This window comes from Pteropus medius, unplaced genomic scaffold (assembly GCF_902729225.1).
Source record: "Pteropus medius unplaced genomic scaffold, Ma_sr-lr_union100, whole genome shotgun sequence".
In the NCBI taxonomy this organism is placed as follows: domain Eukaryota; kingdom Metazoa; phylum Chordata; class Mammalia; order Chiroptera; family Pteropodidae; genus Pteropus; species Pteropus medius.
Window position 1 is genome coordinate 1,422,488 of NW_024351733.1, and position 21,265 is coordinate 1,443,752.

A 21,265-nucleotide genomic window follows, 5' to 3' on the forward strand; every position below is an offset into this window, starting at 1 on the left:
ATATATTGACAAGTACCAAGTTGCCTGAATCCTACTGGCCTCAGTGCCAATAAACTACCCATAGATAGTACATTTCTCCTTTGGATTTATCAAAAAGAGATTTTTAAAGAGCACCTAAGAAATGTGTACCTTCATAGAATGTGCAGCATTTCAACCAACATGGATCATTGTGGGGAAGGGAAGCAGAAATGGCGCAGAAATGATTTTTCCCAAATTAATAAATTTGGGAACATTATATAAATCTTATAGTTATCAAGCCTGTTTCTTTCTAGCTTATTTATCCCGTGAAGCTCCAGTAATGGTAGTACTTAAAATTATGTTAAATAATTGAATAAGTGAGGAAAATGACTCAGACTCCTCCCAGTTTATATAAAATACTGCCATTAGGGTTTTCAATTTCAATTTCTTAAGAATTTACTCCTTGTTCACTTTTAAGTTTATCATAATTCTTTCTAAATAATATTCTACCCATTCTATTATATAGGGATTACTGGTTAGTATTAGAATATAAGCAAGAACCAGTCCTTATTGTACAACATGTATCTTTAAACTGTAGGCTAAATAGAATAATTAAAAAGCATGCTGATGTAAGCCTTCAGTTATTATAATTGTTATAAATGCAAAAAGAACATCTTTGTAAAACATGTTACCAATGTTTCCTATACATATTGGACTCACCTGTTGCATTTAAAATAAAAATAAGAAAGAAGATAAAGAAGCCTTCTAGTGTCAAAGAATGATTTATAGACATGCTGAACGACATATTATAATTGTGTTCATTTAATACAGAAAAAGCATCTATTGAAAACCATTAAATAATTTATCATTAATTCAGTGTCTAAGAGAATGGTGTTTTAATAACAGTCACCAAAGAAATTGAAGAAAGTAATTTTTTAGTTAAAAATATTTTATCAAAAGCCACGATGGAAATTTATCATTTTAGGAGGATTTCTTTGTTCCATTAAAAGAGTGTTCTTTATTTTAGCAGGAACCTTGTCCCATGAGACCTATACACATTCTGCCTTCAGAGGTCAGCTGTTACAATCTGTTGCTGCTGCTTCTCTTATTCAGACTGTTGGCATCATCAATACATGACTTTGAATTGGCTCCCCAGAGTAGAAATTAAGTTTGGTATGCAGTGGATACATAATGAATGGAGAGATTATTCTTAGCATTTCCTTTTGTTCAGTAGAGTGAAATTTTTAGTGTTGTTGAGAGAGTAAAATAAAGAAAGGCATTTAAAAGTCTATTCTGGATCAGTATTTTTTGCTCTGTCGTTTTGGAAATGTGCATAGAAGTTACAGAAAGTATTGTTACAGTTTTGGACTAAAGAGGTTTTATGTTTAAAAGGATTTGAGAGCAAGTACTCTGTCCACTGTGCTATTCTGGTTTGGATATTAATCAGAACACAGTTGAACATTATTTGAATTCACAGGACTTGTCATGCTGGAAGCACAACCTTATATGTAGTGGCCATGCGCAGTCCTATTATGGGAAACCAACTTGAGAGAAAAGGCGGGTCTCTTGTTTCTGCGCAGGTCCTGGAATTTGAAATATCCAGGGGCCTCTACAGAATTCTGGCATCAGTTACTATGTTGACTCACTCAGTGTTGGGATCACTCACTTTCCCCTTACAAGACTCAGATCTTGGAGGCAATTAGTTTCAGAGAAAAACCGAATAGGAAAAACCAAAGTGTTATTTTTTTAAAGGCTGCTGAAGTTGCTTGGTTTCTCATCATTCCTAAACCTACTGAAGCAATAAAGTTGGGAGAAACTTTACCAAGATTTTTATTGCTGCCTTGATATATACATTTTATTTTCCAAATGCTTTGGTGGGAAGAAGTAGAGGACTGTTGTAAGTACAAAGTAACTAACAATATTTTTTACAATGGCATAAGTTTTAGCTTGTGACAAGCTCACTGATTAGGCAGATTGATTTTAAATTATTGTAGAAGTCTGTGCTTGCTTCAGAACCACATATACTCAAATATTATAGTAGTGTGTGAAGAAATATAAATGTTATATGTATTGTACACATATATATGTGCAGGTGTACGTGTTTCTCACTGTGAAAATTTTTCAATAGCAATGAAATAGAGTTTAAATTTTTGTCTTTGCAAATATTATCGAACACATTTTTCCTATTTAAGAAACCACTAAAGTAATAGAATATGCATAACTGACTTAGAGTATTTGTAACAAACCATTTTACTTGTTGTGAAATCGTTTGTGTATCTGAGCTATTATCATCATTATTTGATGCTTCCGTATTTAGTAATGTTACATGTGGGGTCGTGACCTAACAAATATTTTCAATGAACTAATTGCTGTATGAGAATGACTTCTAGAAGCCTCAAGGTTAGAAAAATTTTATCTGGCATATCATGGAGAAAAATAAAAGTAAAATGAATTGTGATGGATAAATGGAGGTTGAGAAAAGTATTGATAAATATTTAAAAGTTCCTTTCTCATATTACATTTAGTATTTTGAATGTACTTCTCTGTAGCATATTATGAAAATTCTTTTAAATAATATGATCTATGTTGGCAAATGATCAGACACTTGTTGAGAAAACAACATAAAAACATGAGGGACTGCTCATATTTCACAGTAAAGTCACCATGTTGTTCCTTATCAGTGATGACCTCGCTTTTCAGTAAAGCTATTTAATTTGAATTTTATACAAAGTACAACTGTTTTGTTTATTTTAAAAAGTCATGATGACTAATGAAAAATTTAAAAATCGACTGTGACACAATAAAAATAATATATAAAAATAGTATATCAGGAGTACAATGTGTCCCAAAGAGATAGATGATTATATTCTTTTTTTCCTGCCTTGACATGTGAATTATAGTCATTCTGAAATAGATAGGAGGGCAATGTCTATAAGTAGGAATAAAAAAAAGTAAATCTCTCCAAATAAGTAACTCTTCAAAACTTCTGGAAAAAGAATCACAACAGAAGTTTTGCCTCTGAGAAAAATTTGTGGAAAAAAATTAACATTGTATATTTACTGATTCACATTATATGTTACCAGATTTTATGGTAAAACATTTTTATATAACTTCCATATAAATTTCTTGATGAGTATAGGAATTTCTTTCTGATTGAAAAACTATTCAATTTACTAATATTACAAAACTACAATAGCATATATTCTTTGCAATACACACACGTATTGATTGATGGAGCAATTGATATATTTACAAAATTAAAACTATAAACCAGTGTATAGAAAAATTTAGAAAGAATAGCAAAGATGCAATTCTGGAATGAAGCAAGGCAAAACTACTCTCTGTTTGTCATAGGTAGTTAAATAACTTTTTAAATCCTTAATTAGAATTTGAGGAAAGCTAACTTTTTTGAGACAAGCCCTGTAGAAGTATATTATAGTTCATTTTTTAAAATATCAGATAATACTTATGCTACATGACAATGGGTTTGTTAAAAGAAACTGAATATATTCACAAGGTTATATTATACATTAACTTTTACTTGTTGACAGCATACTGCTATTTGAATGTATTGACATTTGAGTCCAGTTTTTTAAATTACCTTAGTTTGAAAACCTTAAAAGAGTACATTTGGTTGGTTTTTAACAAAAATAGTTACCAATTAATAGGATTGTTGTATTAATATAAGAATTGTTTACTTTTAAAATTACTCAAATACTGCACTGCAAAGAATTATCAAAATAATTTATTACAAATTTATATTTCATTCAAATTTTAAATGATGTTAATTATCTTGAGATCTAATAAATACAAATTTTAGAATTTCATTTGCAGAGTCTTTTAAGGGCATTTTAACTATGAAAAAGAGATTGCTTGCTGATCTAAAAAGAAAATATACTTTTTTAATTTGGTAAGCTTTCTGTATCCCTTATATGGCATAATATTATGGAATATACAATAGAGAAAGACATGTAGAATTACTCTAAACTTAAAAAAAAAGACTACAAAATGTTTTTTTGTAAATTTATGTTATTTAAGGAAAAAGGTGTTGATTGACACTACTCTAGCTTGACAGAACTGAAATATTAATTCATAATTTGGACAGTGGAATTAATACAGCTTCCTCTTCAGTCCTGAAGTATTCATTTGAAATCCTGTAGTCCAAGTCATTTGCTACATGTAAAACAAACTATTGAGTTCTTAACCACTTGTGTGGTTTAATAAAAGAGATTAAAATCTTCATTGCTTTGGAAATGTCAGGTGGTTTTTTTTTAATTCTTTTTTTTTTCATCATGGCTTTATCACAATAATAAAACAGTGATTTCCCAAACTTCCCTTTCCTTTCCACTTTCTACTATACTATTTCCCTAATTTATTAAAAATGATTTATCATATTTTTCATTAAACTATTCTTCTATTACAAATCAAGAATCACGACATTTTGTTTATAGAAATACATACATACACATTTAATCACAGTACTAAGTAACTTAAGAGAGATATTGAAAATTAATTGAAATTAATCTTTCTTTAAAGATCATTTTCTGTTCATTTATTTATTTTTTATTTTAAACACACATCATTTTTTAAGAAATGTACAAATAAGACTAGTCTGTTTTCTGTCCAGCAAAACATAAATGAAGAGCCTCAAGGCTTAAGTGTTAAAAGTTTCGTTAACTGCATGAAGAGATTTGTTGTGATTGAATCTTTTCCATTACATTTTAAAATAAAATTAATGCTAGTTATATTTCTTTAAAGCATATATTATTTCTCAAAGGCAAGCTTTTTATTTAATGCAGATTAGAGAGTTCAAAGAATTTATAATGATAGGAACTTGACATTTCTGCCTTTCATTCTGAAAAGATACATTGATTAAAGTGATGTCAAACTCAGTTAATGGAGGCGGTGTAGTTATTTCAGATATACAGGGTATGTAATTTGAAGGCAAGCCAGATCACAATGAGAAGGAGTAATGATGGCTTTGGTTTATTTTTATACAGTACATTCAGGTTTGGGTTGGATTCAGAGGAAGACAATGGTTTTCTTTTTCACAAAGTCCTGCCATGGTCCTAGGAAATGTGCGTTCTGTTATCAAGGCAGTGGGTTCATATTGGAACATTTTTGGAAGAAAATCATAGGCTGCGGTATGGGATATGAGAAGACTTTTTTATTAACTACTACCAACTTCCATAGCAGAATTTCATGAAAATATTTATTATTGGGGAGTGTGCTCCATGCAGCAGGCTGATCTTCAAAACACAAACAGACAAGCAAATGAACACCTTGTGGTCTTTAACTTTCTCCTCATTTAAAAACATCTATTAATTAAACTTCCTTGGAGCTTCGCTCTATACAATATTGACAGTAATTAATATAACACAAATTTAGAGTTCGGAAATTTAATTTTAATACAGATATGAATGTTAAATTGTCGTACTATAGTGGTTTTTTATTGAGCCGATTTGGGAGGGTTTGTCTACTTATATGTAGAATTGTTCTTAAAATCTTTAACTTTGTAAAATTTCAAGCTCCATCTAGTTAACATTAAAAGTGAACGTGTCTTTCAGAGATTCTACTATTTCCTCTTGAAGGGAAGAGTAACCCTGCTCTTTGTGAATCACTCATATGCAAACTATAGTTTGAAGATTAACAGTTAAAATGATTTGGTTTACTTCTCTGAAATTCATAGCATAAAAAGCTTGTTTTTCTCGTATATTACAGCCTGTTACAATTTTGTGCATGCCTTTTTTTAAGCTAATGGCTCCTCCAGGGATTCTGAAACACTTTTAACCAGAACTTTTCTCTTTCCCTTTTCAAGATTAATGTCCTGAATATGGGGCGGGGCGGGGGGAGCGGGGAGGGCTTGCAGTGTTTAAAAGATATCTTAAATTTCTCAGCCAGTCACAGTTCTGATAGGCAGCCAATAGAATGAAGATGGGGACAGGAAATGGATGGCCCTTCTGGCTCATGCTTAAAAGAGTCCTAATCTTATGGTCACACAACCGCTACTCATGCCCATTAACAAAACCAAAGGGCAATACTCCTCCCATAGCTCATGTCTTGCACTTAGGCTGCCATTTTAACAAAGAATTTCCATTCAACTCTGCGCTCAATCTTTATGTTATTCTGACATCCTTCATTCAACATACCTGGGAATTTCGATAGGTGAAAGAACACACAAGGCAATTTTCTGAGGTTCTACAATCCCTAGAGGGCTTTCACATAGTATATGTAACAATATTAAGCATTGAGAAAACAAGTGTTGCTAGCAGTCTGGATTAAGTTTGGAGATCGATTTCTTCCTGGTCTCTTTTATTATCTTTTACCTTCTGCTTCAGTGCCTCACTTTCCCTTTGTCATTACACACTTCATTCTTCACTAATGAAAGGTGTAGGAGAATCGACAATTATCTTTTAACTGGCATGGAACTGTCATTTCTTTGTTATGCAGGTAAAATGCTGCTGTTCTTGTTTTGTTTTTCCTAAGTCTTCCAGAATTGTTAATTTGGCATTTTGATTCCATATAATTTTAAGTAAATTATTTTTCTTAAATTAAAATAGTTGGAAAATTGATTTTTTTTATACATCAGCTTTGATAGTCAAAAAGTATCTAGGGCTAGTTAAAAATGTTTAGTTTTATGTTACTGTTCAAGTAAAAGAATCCAAGGGAAGCCTTGCCTCTATTTTTATTTATTTTAGTTTTTATTATTATATTTATTTCAGAAGAAACTCTGGTTGTTTAAATGAATAGGAGGAATATTAAAGCCAATGCTTATCCATATAATAAAGTCATGATGTAGATAGCTGAATAGGTTTTAAACAGGATTAAAACACTTTTAAAGAAACTTTTAAAATCAGATTTTTGAATTGTCATACTTTTAGTTTATATTTAATAAATACTCAGCCCATTCATGGGTATTACAACAGCAAATTTACATATGCCAAAATAACATACAATCTTTTGCCAGTTTTTCTTCAACTTTTAGATATGCTTTATCTCCACCATTATGAAATAATTGATGTTTCCAAAAGACTAGTATTGAGTTCAATGTGTATTATAATGTCTCATATTATGTCCAATTATGGGCAAATAAAGAATGTAGCCTTTCGATGTTTTCATTCTCTCCTTGGTTTTCGCTTTGTTTTGTTTTAAATTGCTCTCACTCCTTCTATTCTGTTTTTGGCTAAGACTGTTATAGAATCAGGACTATAAAAGGGCATAAACATCAGTGGCTTTTTGCTCATTCTTGGCACCCATCTTTATTTGCACACAACTTGTCCGCTTCTTTATCAGATTACAGCAGCAATTCTACCTTAGACTGAGCTAAGTGCTGACTTAAAGGACATGGGAGTACACACACTGTTTCAACTGCAGATTTTAGCCTTGGAAACTATATGAGGTCAAACTAAAGAGAAAAGAAAGGGAAAAATCACAGATGAAGAACTTCTCAAGTATTTTCATCAAAGGCAAATTGAGTAATTTCTTTTTTACATTGATACTCAAGAGGGCAATATTAAAAATAAACTGGTGACTAAGGGGGCAAATATAATCAAAATAGTTGAAAAACTGATGAAATTATCTATGAAAGTGGTGAAATCCAACAGCTCCCGTTATATTGTAAAATAATTAGGAAGGAAAAGGGAAAAGTAGACTCTAAAGAGTGTAACCAGATACAAGCAAGCAATGTTGGCATGTAGGTGGTTAAATAAAAGAGCTTACTGGAAGTTCAGACAGCTGAGGAATCCTGATTTAGCAGAGACTGAAGGGCAGGTCAGGAGCCATATGAACAGCTGCTGAAGAGCTAGAGGATTCCTTTGGATTAGGTGTACACACCACATCTCTAATGGGATGTGTCAGAGACCACCAAGTGTCATCACAGAGTTCACTTCATTCAAGCCTATGGACTTTGCAGTGTTTTACTTTAAGTGCCTAGAAATAGATTTGCTCTCAAAATAAAACCAGATTTAAAGGTATCAAAAGAAGAAACTTGGTAGATTTTGTATTGCATGGGTTTGGGTGACCACTGTTTAAAGAAGGAACAGTTTGTTATTCATTCATTTATTTATTCATTCAATTAATATGTATTGAATGCTTACTTTATTCCAGGTACTTGTGCTATGCTCTGGAGATAATGCTCTAAAAAGTGACCTCATTGATATTAGAATTTAGGAGACTATATATACAGGAATTCAATAAGGCAGACAAGAGCATTCCAAAAAGTCATAGAAGCAGCATCTAAATAGAATAATGAAATGCAAAGGAAAATAATATTTTTGTAAAAAGGAGTGTCCCTTTCAATCCTCAACTGCCCTTGGAACGAGGGCTATAGAATGAAGCACACATTCTTATAAAAATGTATAGTAGTGAGATTAGACTAGCATTAGAAGTTGGGGAGGGGTACCTAAGAAAATGACGTTCAAAGCAAGACAAAAGAATGGAGTTGGGGAACAGTTGTGCAAGGGAAAAAGAGGAAATGTGTTTCAATCAGAAGGAACAACATCTGTGAAGGTGTGACTTGGTATGAAGAAAAAAATTTTGAAAGAAAATCAGTTTTCCTGTAGTTGATAAGGGAAAATTCGGAACAAGCATCCAGCTGAACAACTGGACTGGAGTCCAATATTCAGAGCCTCGAAGGTCATGGGAGTGTTTTGTTTTGTTTTGTTTTGTTTTTTCTTTATTTATGGTGAGATCAATGGACAGCCTTTTAAGGATTTCAGGTAGAGCAGTGATAGGAACATATTGTGTGTGTGAGTGTGCTTAAAAACTTTCACTCTATTATTATGTAATTATCTAACCATTATGCTGTGTACTTGAACCTAATATATAATAATATTAAATGTCAACTCTAATCGAAATTTAAAATTAAAAAGAGACTTCACTCTGTTGTATGAACAAGAGGTCAGGGGATGTTAAGAGTAGGTGAAGGGACTATCAATCCAGTAGCTTCTTCAGGGGCAGAAGAGAGTGACATTGACTAGAATGGTGACAGTGAAATTGAAGGAAGCAAATTCATTCCAGATTTATTTTCGAGACAGTAGGAATTGGTATTGAATTGGATGTGGTGTCCTCCATGATATATAGAATTGGGTGAATAATGGTGCCATTTCCAAGGAGGAGATTTGAAGGGAAACTGGAATGATGGGAAGGATTGGAGGTATAGATACTAAGTTTTTATAGAGATGTAGGTACTGTGGATATGGAGATCTGAAACCTAGAAATGAAGTCATTATTGGGGACTTAAAATGTGAGCCATTGAGTATGGACGAGACCAGCTAGAAAGATCATAGAGTGTTAGTAAAAGGAGATTGGGAATTTAATAAGGAAGACAAGAGCACTCCAAAAAGTCATAGAAGCAACATCTAGATAAAATAATGAAATACTAAGGAAAATAATATTTTTTGTAAAAATGAGTATTCCTTTCAATCCCCAATTTAATGGCTTTATGAATGAGGATCTCACTTGCAGCACCAGGTGTCTTGGTTTCCACAGTCTCTGCCATCTATTTACCCCTAATTTCCTCTCCCACATTGCTATGTCTGTGAGATATCATCAAAATGTTGCCTTAGTAGAAAAGCTTCAATAAATATTTAAATTGTATAATGCATTCAGTTTTTTCCTATACTCTGCACTTCCTAAAAATACCTTCTTTGGAAACCCCATTTCAACTGACTACTGTATAATGAAATGAGCCTTCAGTGTAAAACATTTGTCATAGTCTGAATTTCAGTTGCTCAGTGACAGTTGTTAAGCAATATGAAAAATCATCCTTTAGAAAATACAGAATTGCATAGATATGATAAAGTAAGTTTGCACTTTATTTAATGCTGTTTTAGTTAATATAGATGCTTATTGGAGAAATGTCTAAAATTTCTTGAGAACCATTAGTAAAACTGATTTTTCTTAAATCTGGAAAAATAGTAAAAATACTAAAAAACATTGACAATTCAATTTAAATAAAATTAGAATTGTACTGAAGAGATAGAAGGCACTTGAGTAATTGAAATTTAGTCATGGATGAGTGTAATATACTTATCAGTTATCTTTTGGGGAAGTAAGAGTAGATAGAATATTAATATAATATTGAACAACTTTTTACTATTAGGTTTTTACTTGTAAATAAACGTTGAACACCTTTGATGTTCTCTCTGCTGTTTATGAGATTATAACTCTGTAAGTAAGAGAAAAATACACACACATACAGAGAGAGAGAGGGAGGGTGAGAGAGAGAGAGAGAGAGAGAGAGAGAGAGAGGTGCAACTACTATAATATGTCAAGAGAATTTACAAAGCAAGGTACAAATCAGCCACAAATGATTACTTATGGATGATGTGATTATGGAAGTTTCATTGAAGAATTCACCTTTATAAATAGGCTGTAGAGTATGAGCATATGGAGATGTGAATTAGAGAATGAATAGAAGAAGCAGTGATGCATAGACAAGGAATAATGTGGCATTGATCTATCTTATATTTATTGACAGCATCTTGTATGCGTATAGCACTATTCTAGATTCACCGAGTCTCGTATAGCATTTAGCAAGCCTGTACTGTGAAGCATTTCTCTGAGAATATTACATATATTTCAGCTAATTCCCATTATAACTCTAGAAGGTAAAGGGATATAATCAATTAATAAGCAACTGAGAATACCAACATGCAGGGAATTTTAGTAATTTGATTAAGGTGGCTCAATTTGTACACGGTGGAGTAAGGATTTGTACAGTGGCAGAGTGACCTAAGAGATCCAAGGTTTTTAACCAGTCAGCTGCCACAACCTCTCAGATTTTGATAAAGAAGAGGGTTTGTCAGAGCTCTAGAGAAGATAGAACAATACATAAAATGGAAGGAATCATGGTATCTTCTAACAAGAACTAAATACAGCAGGCACTTGAATAATGTCATTTCCTTCAACGTCTTTTTGTGATAACATTGATGAGCTGTCACAGGAACTTAACTCTTGTTTCTATCAATTACCCTATGGTAAAAATAGTTTCAGTATACATTGTTTCACTTCAAGTCACAGAACCTATCAATGACATTAAGTGAGGACTTACTGTATGTTCCATTGAGAATGTTCTTCAGAAAAACTCAAAACTTGTGGTTTCTTTACTCAAAGACTGTGGAACCTGGCACATTATAATTTCTTAAATAAAAACTGAGATGTCCTGAATAACCCAGCATCTATCCTCTGGACCTCCTCAGGGAACTGTCCATGATGATATCTGTTATCGGTCACTTGCTTCACTATTTATTCCTCTCTCAATCTCTTTTGTGAACTTGAAAAGATCAAAGAACAGAACTAAAACAGCACTTGATCTGTTTGTAATCATCTACAACAAGCTTCCTTAGAGTGGTTCTGAGTAGACATTTTTTCTGATTTTATTTCAGTTATGCATAGGCAACTGTGCTAGAGGAACAAAAAAAAACAAAACAAAAACAAAACTGAGAACTGGGCCCACATGAATAAGGTTTAGTACTGTGAACAAAAAAATTTGCATAGATGAATATGACATTTAAGGATAATGATAAGTACTATTCTTAGCAGTATTTAGCAAAAACAGTTCATTTAAATTTCTAATTACTATTGCATTTTACATAGGTAAATTTTCTTTTATCTGTACTTCATGTTAGTTATCCACAGTATTGTTGTATATAATTGTATATGGATATGTAATATACACTATACATAGACTGTGAATACTAGGCTATGAAGTAAATGACATCTCTAGAATAAAGCATTGTGCACCCTATACAACGTCAACATCGGATCTCCTATATCTATGATCAGAAATGATATTGAGAGTTTCTCTGACTTTGTAAGCAATTATATTCTCATCTCATCAAGAAATATGTATGCACACATATCTACATATTAAAAGAACAAGTCATATGGATGAGAGCAGAAGGTAAGGGGAAGTCAAAAATACCCCCCAAAATGCCAAAGACTATGATAACTTATTTTCAAACAAAAACCCTATTATCATGTTTTTCCTATGGTATAGATTTTTTAGTATTGTTCGATAACTGCAAATAGAAATATCAGGGTGTTGTAAATTTTACCTGTTATTTAAAATGCATCATCTTAAAAATTTTTGGAAAAAAAAATCTTTAATGCCCTAAAAAAAAAATTAAATAAAATGCATCTTCAATTTATTCACTCTAAGGCCATTGATCTTTGGATTAGCTATATAAATAAATTGCATCAAAGATACATTTTCAGAGACCCAATATCTTGATTTCCAATCAAACAATAGAAATTTGGTTCAACTAAAGTAGCATCGCTCTATAATATCAAATACACAAACATTTTTTATAGTTTATTGCTATAAATGACAATAAGTTGTATTATTACCTAAAAAATTGAGACCAATTAGGATATTTTTTTTCACTCTAATCAATCTTGCATCCCTTTTATTCTGTTTTACTAATGTGTGAAATTAGATGGAATTGTATGAAGTATCGTTTTCCTAGAAAAAAAGTTTTTATGACTTTAGTGAATGAAATAAATTAGCTCAGTTCTTTCAATATTGCTACTGTGAATAGATCTTTCTTTCTCCCTCACATACAACCTAGAAATTAAGTAGTTTGCTTATAAAAGTATTTGGTTTTAGTAATGTTTATAAAATTAATAAATATTAAAACAGAACTAAAATCGATTTTTCCACTCAGAAAATATAAAGAATGCTACAACACAGTTGGAAAAGCAAAAGTTTATTATATACAAATGTCACTCTCCAATTATAATAGAGAGTTGTAGTTTAATATTTTATTTATTCCTTAAGGAGCTAATAGTCATTTAATTTTAATATTAGACATTAGACATAACTATATTATTGGAGTTTTTTATTTTTTTTAAGAAAATAAAATTATAAATGGAAATATCATACTATAATAATAGTATGACAGAAATAAAAAATAAAACAAGGTATGTTTCTATTCTTTATATCTACCAATTGGACTAGAGATTCTTTTCCTTAGAATGTTATGCTTTAATTTTTTTTCTATTCAAACTTCTCCTGACTTAGTTCAAGTGAAGTAAAGAGCATCATGTCATTAAAAGCAATTAAGAAAATGTCTTGCTCTTTCTTGAACTCATAGCAATGGTCAATATTGACTGTTTTCTCCCCTCTTAAAAATGTTTCTTTCCTTGAGATCTGTGAATTGTACTTTCCTGATTTTATTTCCATTTCTTTTGGGTCAGTCCTTGACAGGCTGATTCTCCCTACTTGACCTTTAAATATTAGGATTCCTCGGGGCTTAGTCTAGTGAGGTTATCTTCTCACTCTATAGTCGCTTTCTTGATCTTTGCAGCCATGCCCATGGTTTTATCAACACTTATGTGCATATAACCAACCAAGTTATACCTCTAAGCTCAGATTTCTCCAATGAATTCCAAACTAGAATTTCAACTGCCTGGTTGGCATCTCTACTTGTATGTGACAAAGTTACCTCCAGTCTAAGTGCCCCAAACTAAACTTTCCCTCCACCCACCTGAAATATGATCTTTTCTCATTATTCCCTTTATCTATGCTGCCACCTATCCAGTTTTACAAGCTAGTGCCCTGTTTCATCCTTGAAACTCTTATCTCTCTTGCCCACTTGTGTCTAAGTCATTGCTAATTCCTGTGGGTTTCATCGCCCAATATCTGTTGATCTACTTCTCTTCATCTCTTCTACCATTACACTAGCCCAATCTGCTTTCTCTCACTAGGAATACAGAAGCAGTTTCCTTTCTGTTTTCTTTGCACACCTTCTCCCCCATTTCCTCTGATCTATTCTCTACATTACATCCAGTCAGCTAAATTCGATGATATCAGCATCCATTTAATCACTTGAGTACCTTCTCTTGGCTATTAGGAAAGCAAAACAAAATAAAATGAGATCTAAACACTGTCATCCTATCCTATCACGTCTCCTATAATGCTTCCCCGGCTTCACCACCTTTCTGGTTTTCTTTCTGTTCCTTGAATAGGCCTTGCTTCTTTCTGTTACAGGGCTTTTGCACATGCTTTTCTCTTTGTCTAGAACATTCCTTCCCTGTCTTATTCACCTAGATAACATCAATTTCTGTTTACAAGCCACTCCCTCTGGGTAAATGTCAGAATTTTCTAAGTAGGTGAAATCTCCCTACCATGTAATATCCCTTCATAACAGACCAGTGTTGTGATTCCATATGTATATAAGTGACTAATCAATGCTTATCACTCAAACCATTTGATAAGTTCCATAACCCAGACACCTCAGTTTTTTTTACTCACCATTGTTTTTCCAGAACTAGGCACATAAACATTTCTGAATAAGTGAATTGGTGTTTAATATTTTATTGCACACTATAATTACAGACATTTACATTTAAGAACATGTTATAATGATATAATTTGCATTTCATGAATATTTTATATGACAACAAAAGCACTTCAGTCCTGTTTGAAGCTTAATGTATATAAATAAATAATGAAGATTTGAATTTTTTTTCATTGTTTTATTTTCTTCTTGATTTCCCATACTCCATTTTACTCTTGAGACTTTTGGTTATTGATTTTGCTTTTTCACTGTTTTCAATCCATGTATTTTTTTCTTTCATCTATCTTTGTAAAATCTCAGTGGCACTTGTCAGTGTTAACTGCCTCCTTCACACCTAAAATGTTCTTTCTTGATTCTATACTAGTCTAATATATATATTTTTTTGTCTCTTAAAGTTGCCCCTTCTCTTCCTCTTCCTACTCGCTATCTGTGGATATCCTGAAAAAAAAATCAGTCATTTACTCTTTGCTCTTATCTTTGCCAATCTACCTCTTGAAGAAGAAATTCATTTTCTTTATACGCTAAAAGAGCTTGAGATACATATCTGGGTGTAAATATGAAATAGTAATTTCATTGTAAGATGTTTAGAGAAAAAGAGACGCTAACCACTAAGTGATTTGTTCTGGAATATATAAGGGTAGGGGGACTACGAGGCAAATTGCAAATAATCCCTGTGAGAAAGCGCAAACTACTTTTGCAATAAAAAATAAATTACACTGTACAAAAATATATTGTTAATAACAGCTTTCCTGTTTTGTAAGGAAAGTACAATAACTTTTAGCCAAACACAGAAGGAGAAAAAAAACTGCATGATCTCACTTATATATGGAATCTAAAAAAGTCGGATACATAAAACTACAGAGTAGAATGGTGGTTAATAGGGGTGGGAAGGGGAGGGAAATGGAGAGATATTAGTTAATGGGGACAAAGTTGCAGTTATATAAGATGAATAAGTTTAGAGATCTAATGTACAGCATGGTGACTATAGTTAATAATACTGTATTGAATACTGGAAATTAGCTAAGAAAGTAGATTGCTGGTATTCTCATCACACACACAAAAACAGTAACCATGTGAGGAGATGGTGTGTTAATTAGCTTGACTATAATAATCACCACGTATGTGCATGTTAAATCATTATGTTATATACCTTAAACATATTCAATTTTTATTAACAATATTTTTTTAAAAACTGCAACAATGCTAAAGCTGACCAGAATACAGAGAAACTGGGTCTCTCTGGTAGAAATGTAAAATGGTACAGCCTTTCTAAAAAGTACTTTGGCAGTTTCTTCTAAAACTAAACATATAATCACCACATGATCCAGCAATTCCACTCTTGGACATTTATTCCAGAAAATAGAAACTTACGTTCACATGAAAACCTGTAGATGAATGTTCACACCAGCTTTCTTTGTAATAGTCAGAAATTCAACACAATCCAAATGTCCATTGATGGCTGAATATAAAACAAACTGTGGTGTATCCATATTGTGAAATAGTACTCAGCAATAAAAAAAATGAATTCTTGATACTCAATACAACTATGATAGGTCTCAAGGGCACCATGTTGAGTGGGAAAAAAAATCTCAAAAGGTTACATACTGTGTTATTCCTTTTATATAGCATTACTGAAATAAAGTTATAGAGATCAAGAACAGATTATGGCTGTCACAGATTAAGAATGGGAGAAGGTGTTCTATGTAAGAATACTGCAAGGAAGTCTGTGGTGATAGGCCTATTCTGTGTCTTGATTGTAATGTTTGTTACAAAAAGCTACAACTGATAAAATTGAATAGAAACACACACAGAGTGACACAAATGAGTGCCTATATAACTGATAAAGTCTGAATAAACTCTGTGCATGACACCGATAATTTCCTAGTTTTGGCATTGTACTATAGTTATCTAAGGTGTCAGGATCGTAGGAGGTGGGATGAAGGTTGCACAAGACATCCCTGGCATTTCTTTGCAATTTCCTGTGAATCCATATTTATTGCAAAATAAATTTTTTTAAATACAGCATTTAACCTTTAACAAATCCTCAGTGTCCTGAAGGCCAGTGTATCATCGCCAGACCTAATCAGCAGATAAGTCTTGTAAATTAATAAATCCACCATTCAGAGTACAGATGAAGGATGGTTTAATGCTAACCCACTAGAATGCAATCCATTTCTATTATATAGGAACATGCATCATTTATTGAACAAAATGTCATGGTGATTTAAGCCTTGTTCTAAATATCTTACCTTTTGAGGTATTGCGCTTCATGTTGTTCATGATCAAAAGGACTGTATGGTAAGGGCTAGTATTGTAAAAGTTATGTTGATCCATGGGCGTGGTAACTAGAGAAGGCCTGAGACTACATGTGTTTTCAATCTGACTTTACCTAACAAGCCAAGTAATCGTGGACAAGCTAATATTTAATTATTATTTATTTATCAAGTGCCTGGCACTGAGCTAAATAAGCATATCTAATACTGATTGTCCCCAAGAATAAATTAGGAGGAAGATGGTAGACTAGTCACTAAATAATAAAAACAATTTTACCATAAAAAAGAATAAATTAGGAACAATGATGTTGCTTCTTTACACGGTTACTTATTGTTGGCATTAAAAAGGAGATATATGAAATTGTTTGGTGAATGAAAATGTTGGGAATAATTTTTGTACTTTGAATTATTAAAATGATTAATATTAATGAATAGCTAATTTATATCTAACTTCCAAAGAGATAACAAGTTGCATAAATATACATAGATCAAAAGATGATCTTTGATTTTGAGTATGTGTGTGTGTATGTGTGTGTTTGTGATCTTGTTTTAATCTGGTCTTAAACCAATCCATCTTTTTACTTGCTGCTCCAGTCATGTTTCTAAAACACAGATCAGATCTTGTGCCTCTAGCTTAACATTCTTTAGACTCCTCTAGCTATGGGGTAAAATCCAATGCCCCAGCATATAATACCCTTTATAGAATGGCATCTGCTCACATCTCTCATCTCATTATCTGCTCTTCTCCACCACCACATACACTTCTTTCTAGCCATAAAATTTATGGTTCCATAAATAAGTCATTTTATGCCTATGACTTGTTGCCACTTCCTGGAATTTTCTCACAAAAGCCACGATCACCAAAAATCTTCCAATAACAATTTCTATTCATTATTTTAGCATTTTCTTATAGAACCTCATTAAAAAGCATTTTTGACTAACCTAGGTCAAAATATGGTGCCTCTGTTCTGTATTCTTCCTGAAAACTCACTGTACATAATTCTATGCAAGTATTCCTTTGTTGTCAATGTCATTTTGCTTCTGAATCAGTCTCTTGCTCCTTGAGAGGAGGGTCTGTGCCTGTTATCTATGGGTTCGTTGTGCCTAATTTTGTATAGGCACACAAATGAATGATTAAATACCACAGCATTTGTCTAACTGTTATTTAGTCATCAACTTATTATTTATTTGAAACTCAGGCATCCAGACTGAAAAGGGTTTGTCTAACAGTGAATACTGACAGGTATTATTATATTCACACACATGATAACTAATGAAACAGAATAGGATAATCCTTAGTACATTATTGTCCTGAGTGCTCAGTGAATTGTAAAAGTTATAAACTTCAGACTAAAATGTTTGTTGCTTAATCTAGGTGGTTCATGTAATCAGTGGTATTTTTGATCTATAATTTGTTTCCTCCCTTTTTTTCTTAGTCTCAAAAGAAATGTCAGTGTTTAAAAAGAAACTTGACTTGTGAGAATTCCTTTGAAGGGCTACAAAACTGAGATATCTTTGGAAATGTCAAAGATATTTACACTATTAATTAATACTAAGTGACAAAGATGTAGGGAGGGAAGAAATTGGCGGAATCATGTCTGTTCATATAGTACTAGCATGCTGGGCCCGCTGTTCTTTGAAATGAGTGCAGGAGGTTTTAAATCTCTGGCTAGTCTCTGAGGACAGATTGCTAAGAAAGTGAATGGTTGGCTTGGACTACCTTGAAGACAAGTGTTTGCTTCTGCTTGAGCTATTGTTGGAGTTTCCCTGAAGGGGACTTAGAACGGAATGTTCATTCCAGGGAGTATTCAGTTTCAGATAGCTGCCTTCCTGAGTTCATTTTCCACCCTGACCGCTGGCCACAATGATTGGAAATCTTTCAGCTATTTTAATTTGGAATGAAGCTCATTTACAAAAGGAAAGTTAGTTGCTGGAGAACTGTGCACAAGCATAATGCGCCAATATACACATTCCCAAACTCAAGGTGAGAAATGTCTATTGAATGATTCAAACATATAGAGTTGAAGGGTCTCTTAAACAAAAATAGCATCTACTGAGTCAGTCTAACTGCCAATTCATATTTATTAGGTGAAATCTTTTGGACTAAAAATAATGTTTATGAGTATTTTATTGACAAGCGAATATGAACTGTATTTTGTACACTATGTTAACATACTATTGCATTATGCATTATGGAAATCTATACATCTAATGCACCCAGGCATTTTATGAGAAAAACTAGCTTGAGTGAAAATATTGATTTACTGAAGAAGTGGGCCCTCTGACCCAATTTTAAAATGCAATTGAGTTTCTGCAAACATAGTAACTTTTTCTTTACTATTTTATCTTCAAGTACAGTATTTGTGTTAAAAAGGTTTTATAGGACATCATGACCCTCTATTTTGACCTGGAAACTTTTAATCGAGAAGAAAACATGATGTAGACTCATTATTTTATCCATGACCATTTATGATGATTAATTTTTTTCTTAATTAAGGCATACATTATTGTATTAAGTCTTCAACTGAAATAGATTATATAGCCAATTTTTTATCTTTATATACCCAACCCAAAACAATCCAGGCTTTGAATGATGTATTGTACCTATATTAAGCTTATAGGTATTTTTCTGCCTGGGATCACACTGCAAAAATGTATTGTGCAATTTTGAAAATTGAAAATGTTGATTATGTATGAGAAATAGAGAATTGCGTTCTACTCCATAACACCTAGAAATCATGTTCTAGCATTCAACAATAATTTGCATATCTCTATTACTTGTACAATGAATGATAATGATAATATTTCTTATATATAATTTAATTCTTATAAAAATCATGGTAAAGATAACATATTACCATTCCCACTTAACAGACAAAGTAATTAAGCCTATAATATTTGTATTATAATTTGATTAATTGAATTATCGCTACTACTAGATTACCTCCTTCTGGTTGTTGCAAAACATGTCTTATATGTGCTTATATTCTCACAGCTCTTTACATATTATCTCATGCTAGGAAGAAGCTCAATAAGTGTTGAATTGATTAACTCATCAAGTAAAATGATGGAAAGAGTGATCGGTTACCCATAAATTTCTTTTGACCTAAACCATTTGATAATAACATATAATATTTTAGAAATAATATAGTGAAGAAAAGATGTCAAATAATTTCAAAAGATAGAATTATGCACATATGTACCAAGAGTTCTAAAAATGACATAAGTTCTTGATTTAGCCTGAAGCTCAGGTATATAATGTATTTGAGTTTTGCATGTGTATTTTACCTGTTCCCATTAAAATGTATACCTAGATGCATTAAAATGTATACCCAGATGCTCTTTATAACAGAAGTATATTATATGATATGGTATGGACACTAATTGATTCATATGCCAAATATGTTTCCAGTTGCAAGAAACCATTAAAATCGTATACATACACTCAGTGTAGTATCTGTTTTATCAAATAACATAATCTATTGCTATAAATATTCAAATACTTAAATATCTGATATATGTTTACATGCTTACCTTAACTTCATAGTTTTTCCAAATGTACATTTCCATGGGTGTAAAAGGCAGTGAGGAGGGAGAAAGAACACTGGACTTTCGATTCTATGGTAGGAATTCATTTAGACCCATTTTAGACAGGTAATTGTTCTTTAAGATAAAACCCAGCTTTCATGTTGTATGTCTGTATGTGTTTAAGTACATGTATATGTGTTTGTGTGCTATAAGGAAAGAAAAACACAAGAGTCCAATATATGATTTGTAAGATAAGTGTACTATCTACCTAAACTAGGTAACTTCTGAAGTGTGAATTACTTTGTGTTAGTGGATATGATTTTAACATTCCTTTGAATTTATTCTTTCTAAAAGGAAGAAGAATATTGCTTAGAAATATTCTGAAAGATAAGCACAGGCCATTGCTATATGAACCAGAATTTAAATGTAAGGTTTTCTAAGCATTAGGATGTATTTCCTCTCTAGTCTAAATTTGAAAAATGACGAAATTCTAGATCTCAGTAAGCTTAATGATCTCAGTAAACAAAATGTTCATTTAACTGTAAAGTCTGTTAATTTAATTTCCAGAACCAAGATAGTCAGTAATTTGAAATTAAATTGTCACCTATTACTAGGCATTAGTTAGAAATATTATCTTATAGCATCTGCTACTTCCTCTGTTCTGAATTAATTGTATATTTCTGGATGTTAGTAGTCAATTGATGAATACAAATATACATGCAGCCCAAGAGCAAGGCATGCGTTTCATTGACTGCCTGATTTTTGACATCTTATTCATTGGGAGAGTGTCATTTCATGTCAAGGAGAATGAATGTGAATGCTTTCACATTCTTAGTTAATAAATCTGCTCATAGAATAAATTCATACATGTCTATTATTCTTTGAGGATCAAGAAAATTCCTTTAAGCAAAAGGAAAACGGCCAAAGAAAGTGAAAGGCCACCTTTCATGTTAATTCCAACATGGATATTTTGTAGAAGAAGAAATTAAGCCTTCTTTAGATATAGGCAAAGTAGGTAGTTTGGTATTCCTTCTTTTTTATTTTTGAGACTATTGTGCCTGTTTTTCTTCTATTGCACTTAATTCTTGCCATGAATTCCCTTGTTTACAGGACTGTCTCTCCCAATAGGCTGAGTTTATTTACACAGTGACCACTGTTATTTATATATCATGTGTGCTAAGCAAAGTTCATAGTGATTGATGA

The 21,265-nt window shown here is 32.3% G+C and overlaps 1 protein-coding gene across 1 annotated transcript in view; it reads left to right on the forward strand.

The window, feature by feature from the left end:
* Nucleotides 1-1,615: 1,615 nt before the first annotated feature.
* Nucleotides 1,616-21,265, forward strand: part of DMD (dystrophin) — a 1,897,222-nt gene continuing 1,877,572 nt past the window's right edge. The window contains 1 exon segment of the mRNA XM_039846417.1: nucleotides 1,616-1,855. Within this exon segment, the coding sequence (XP_039702351.1) occupies nucleotides 1,825-1,855 (31 nt within the window). The 5' untranslated portion in view covers nucleotides 1,616-1,824.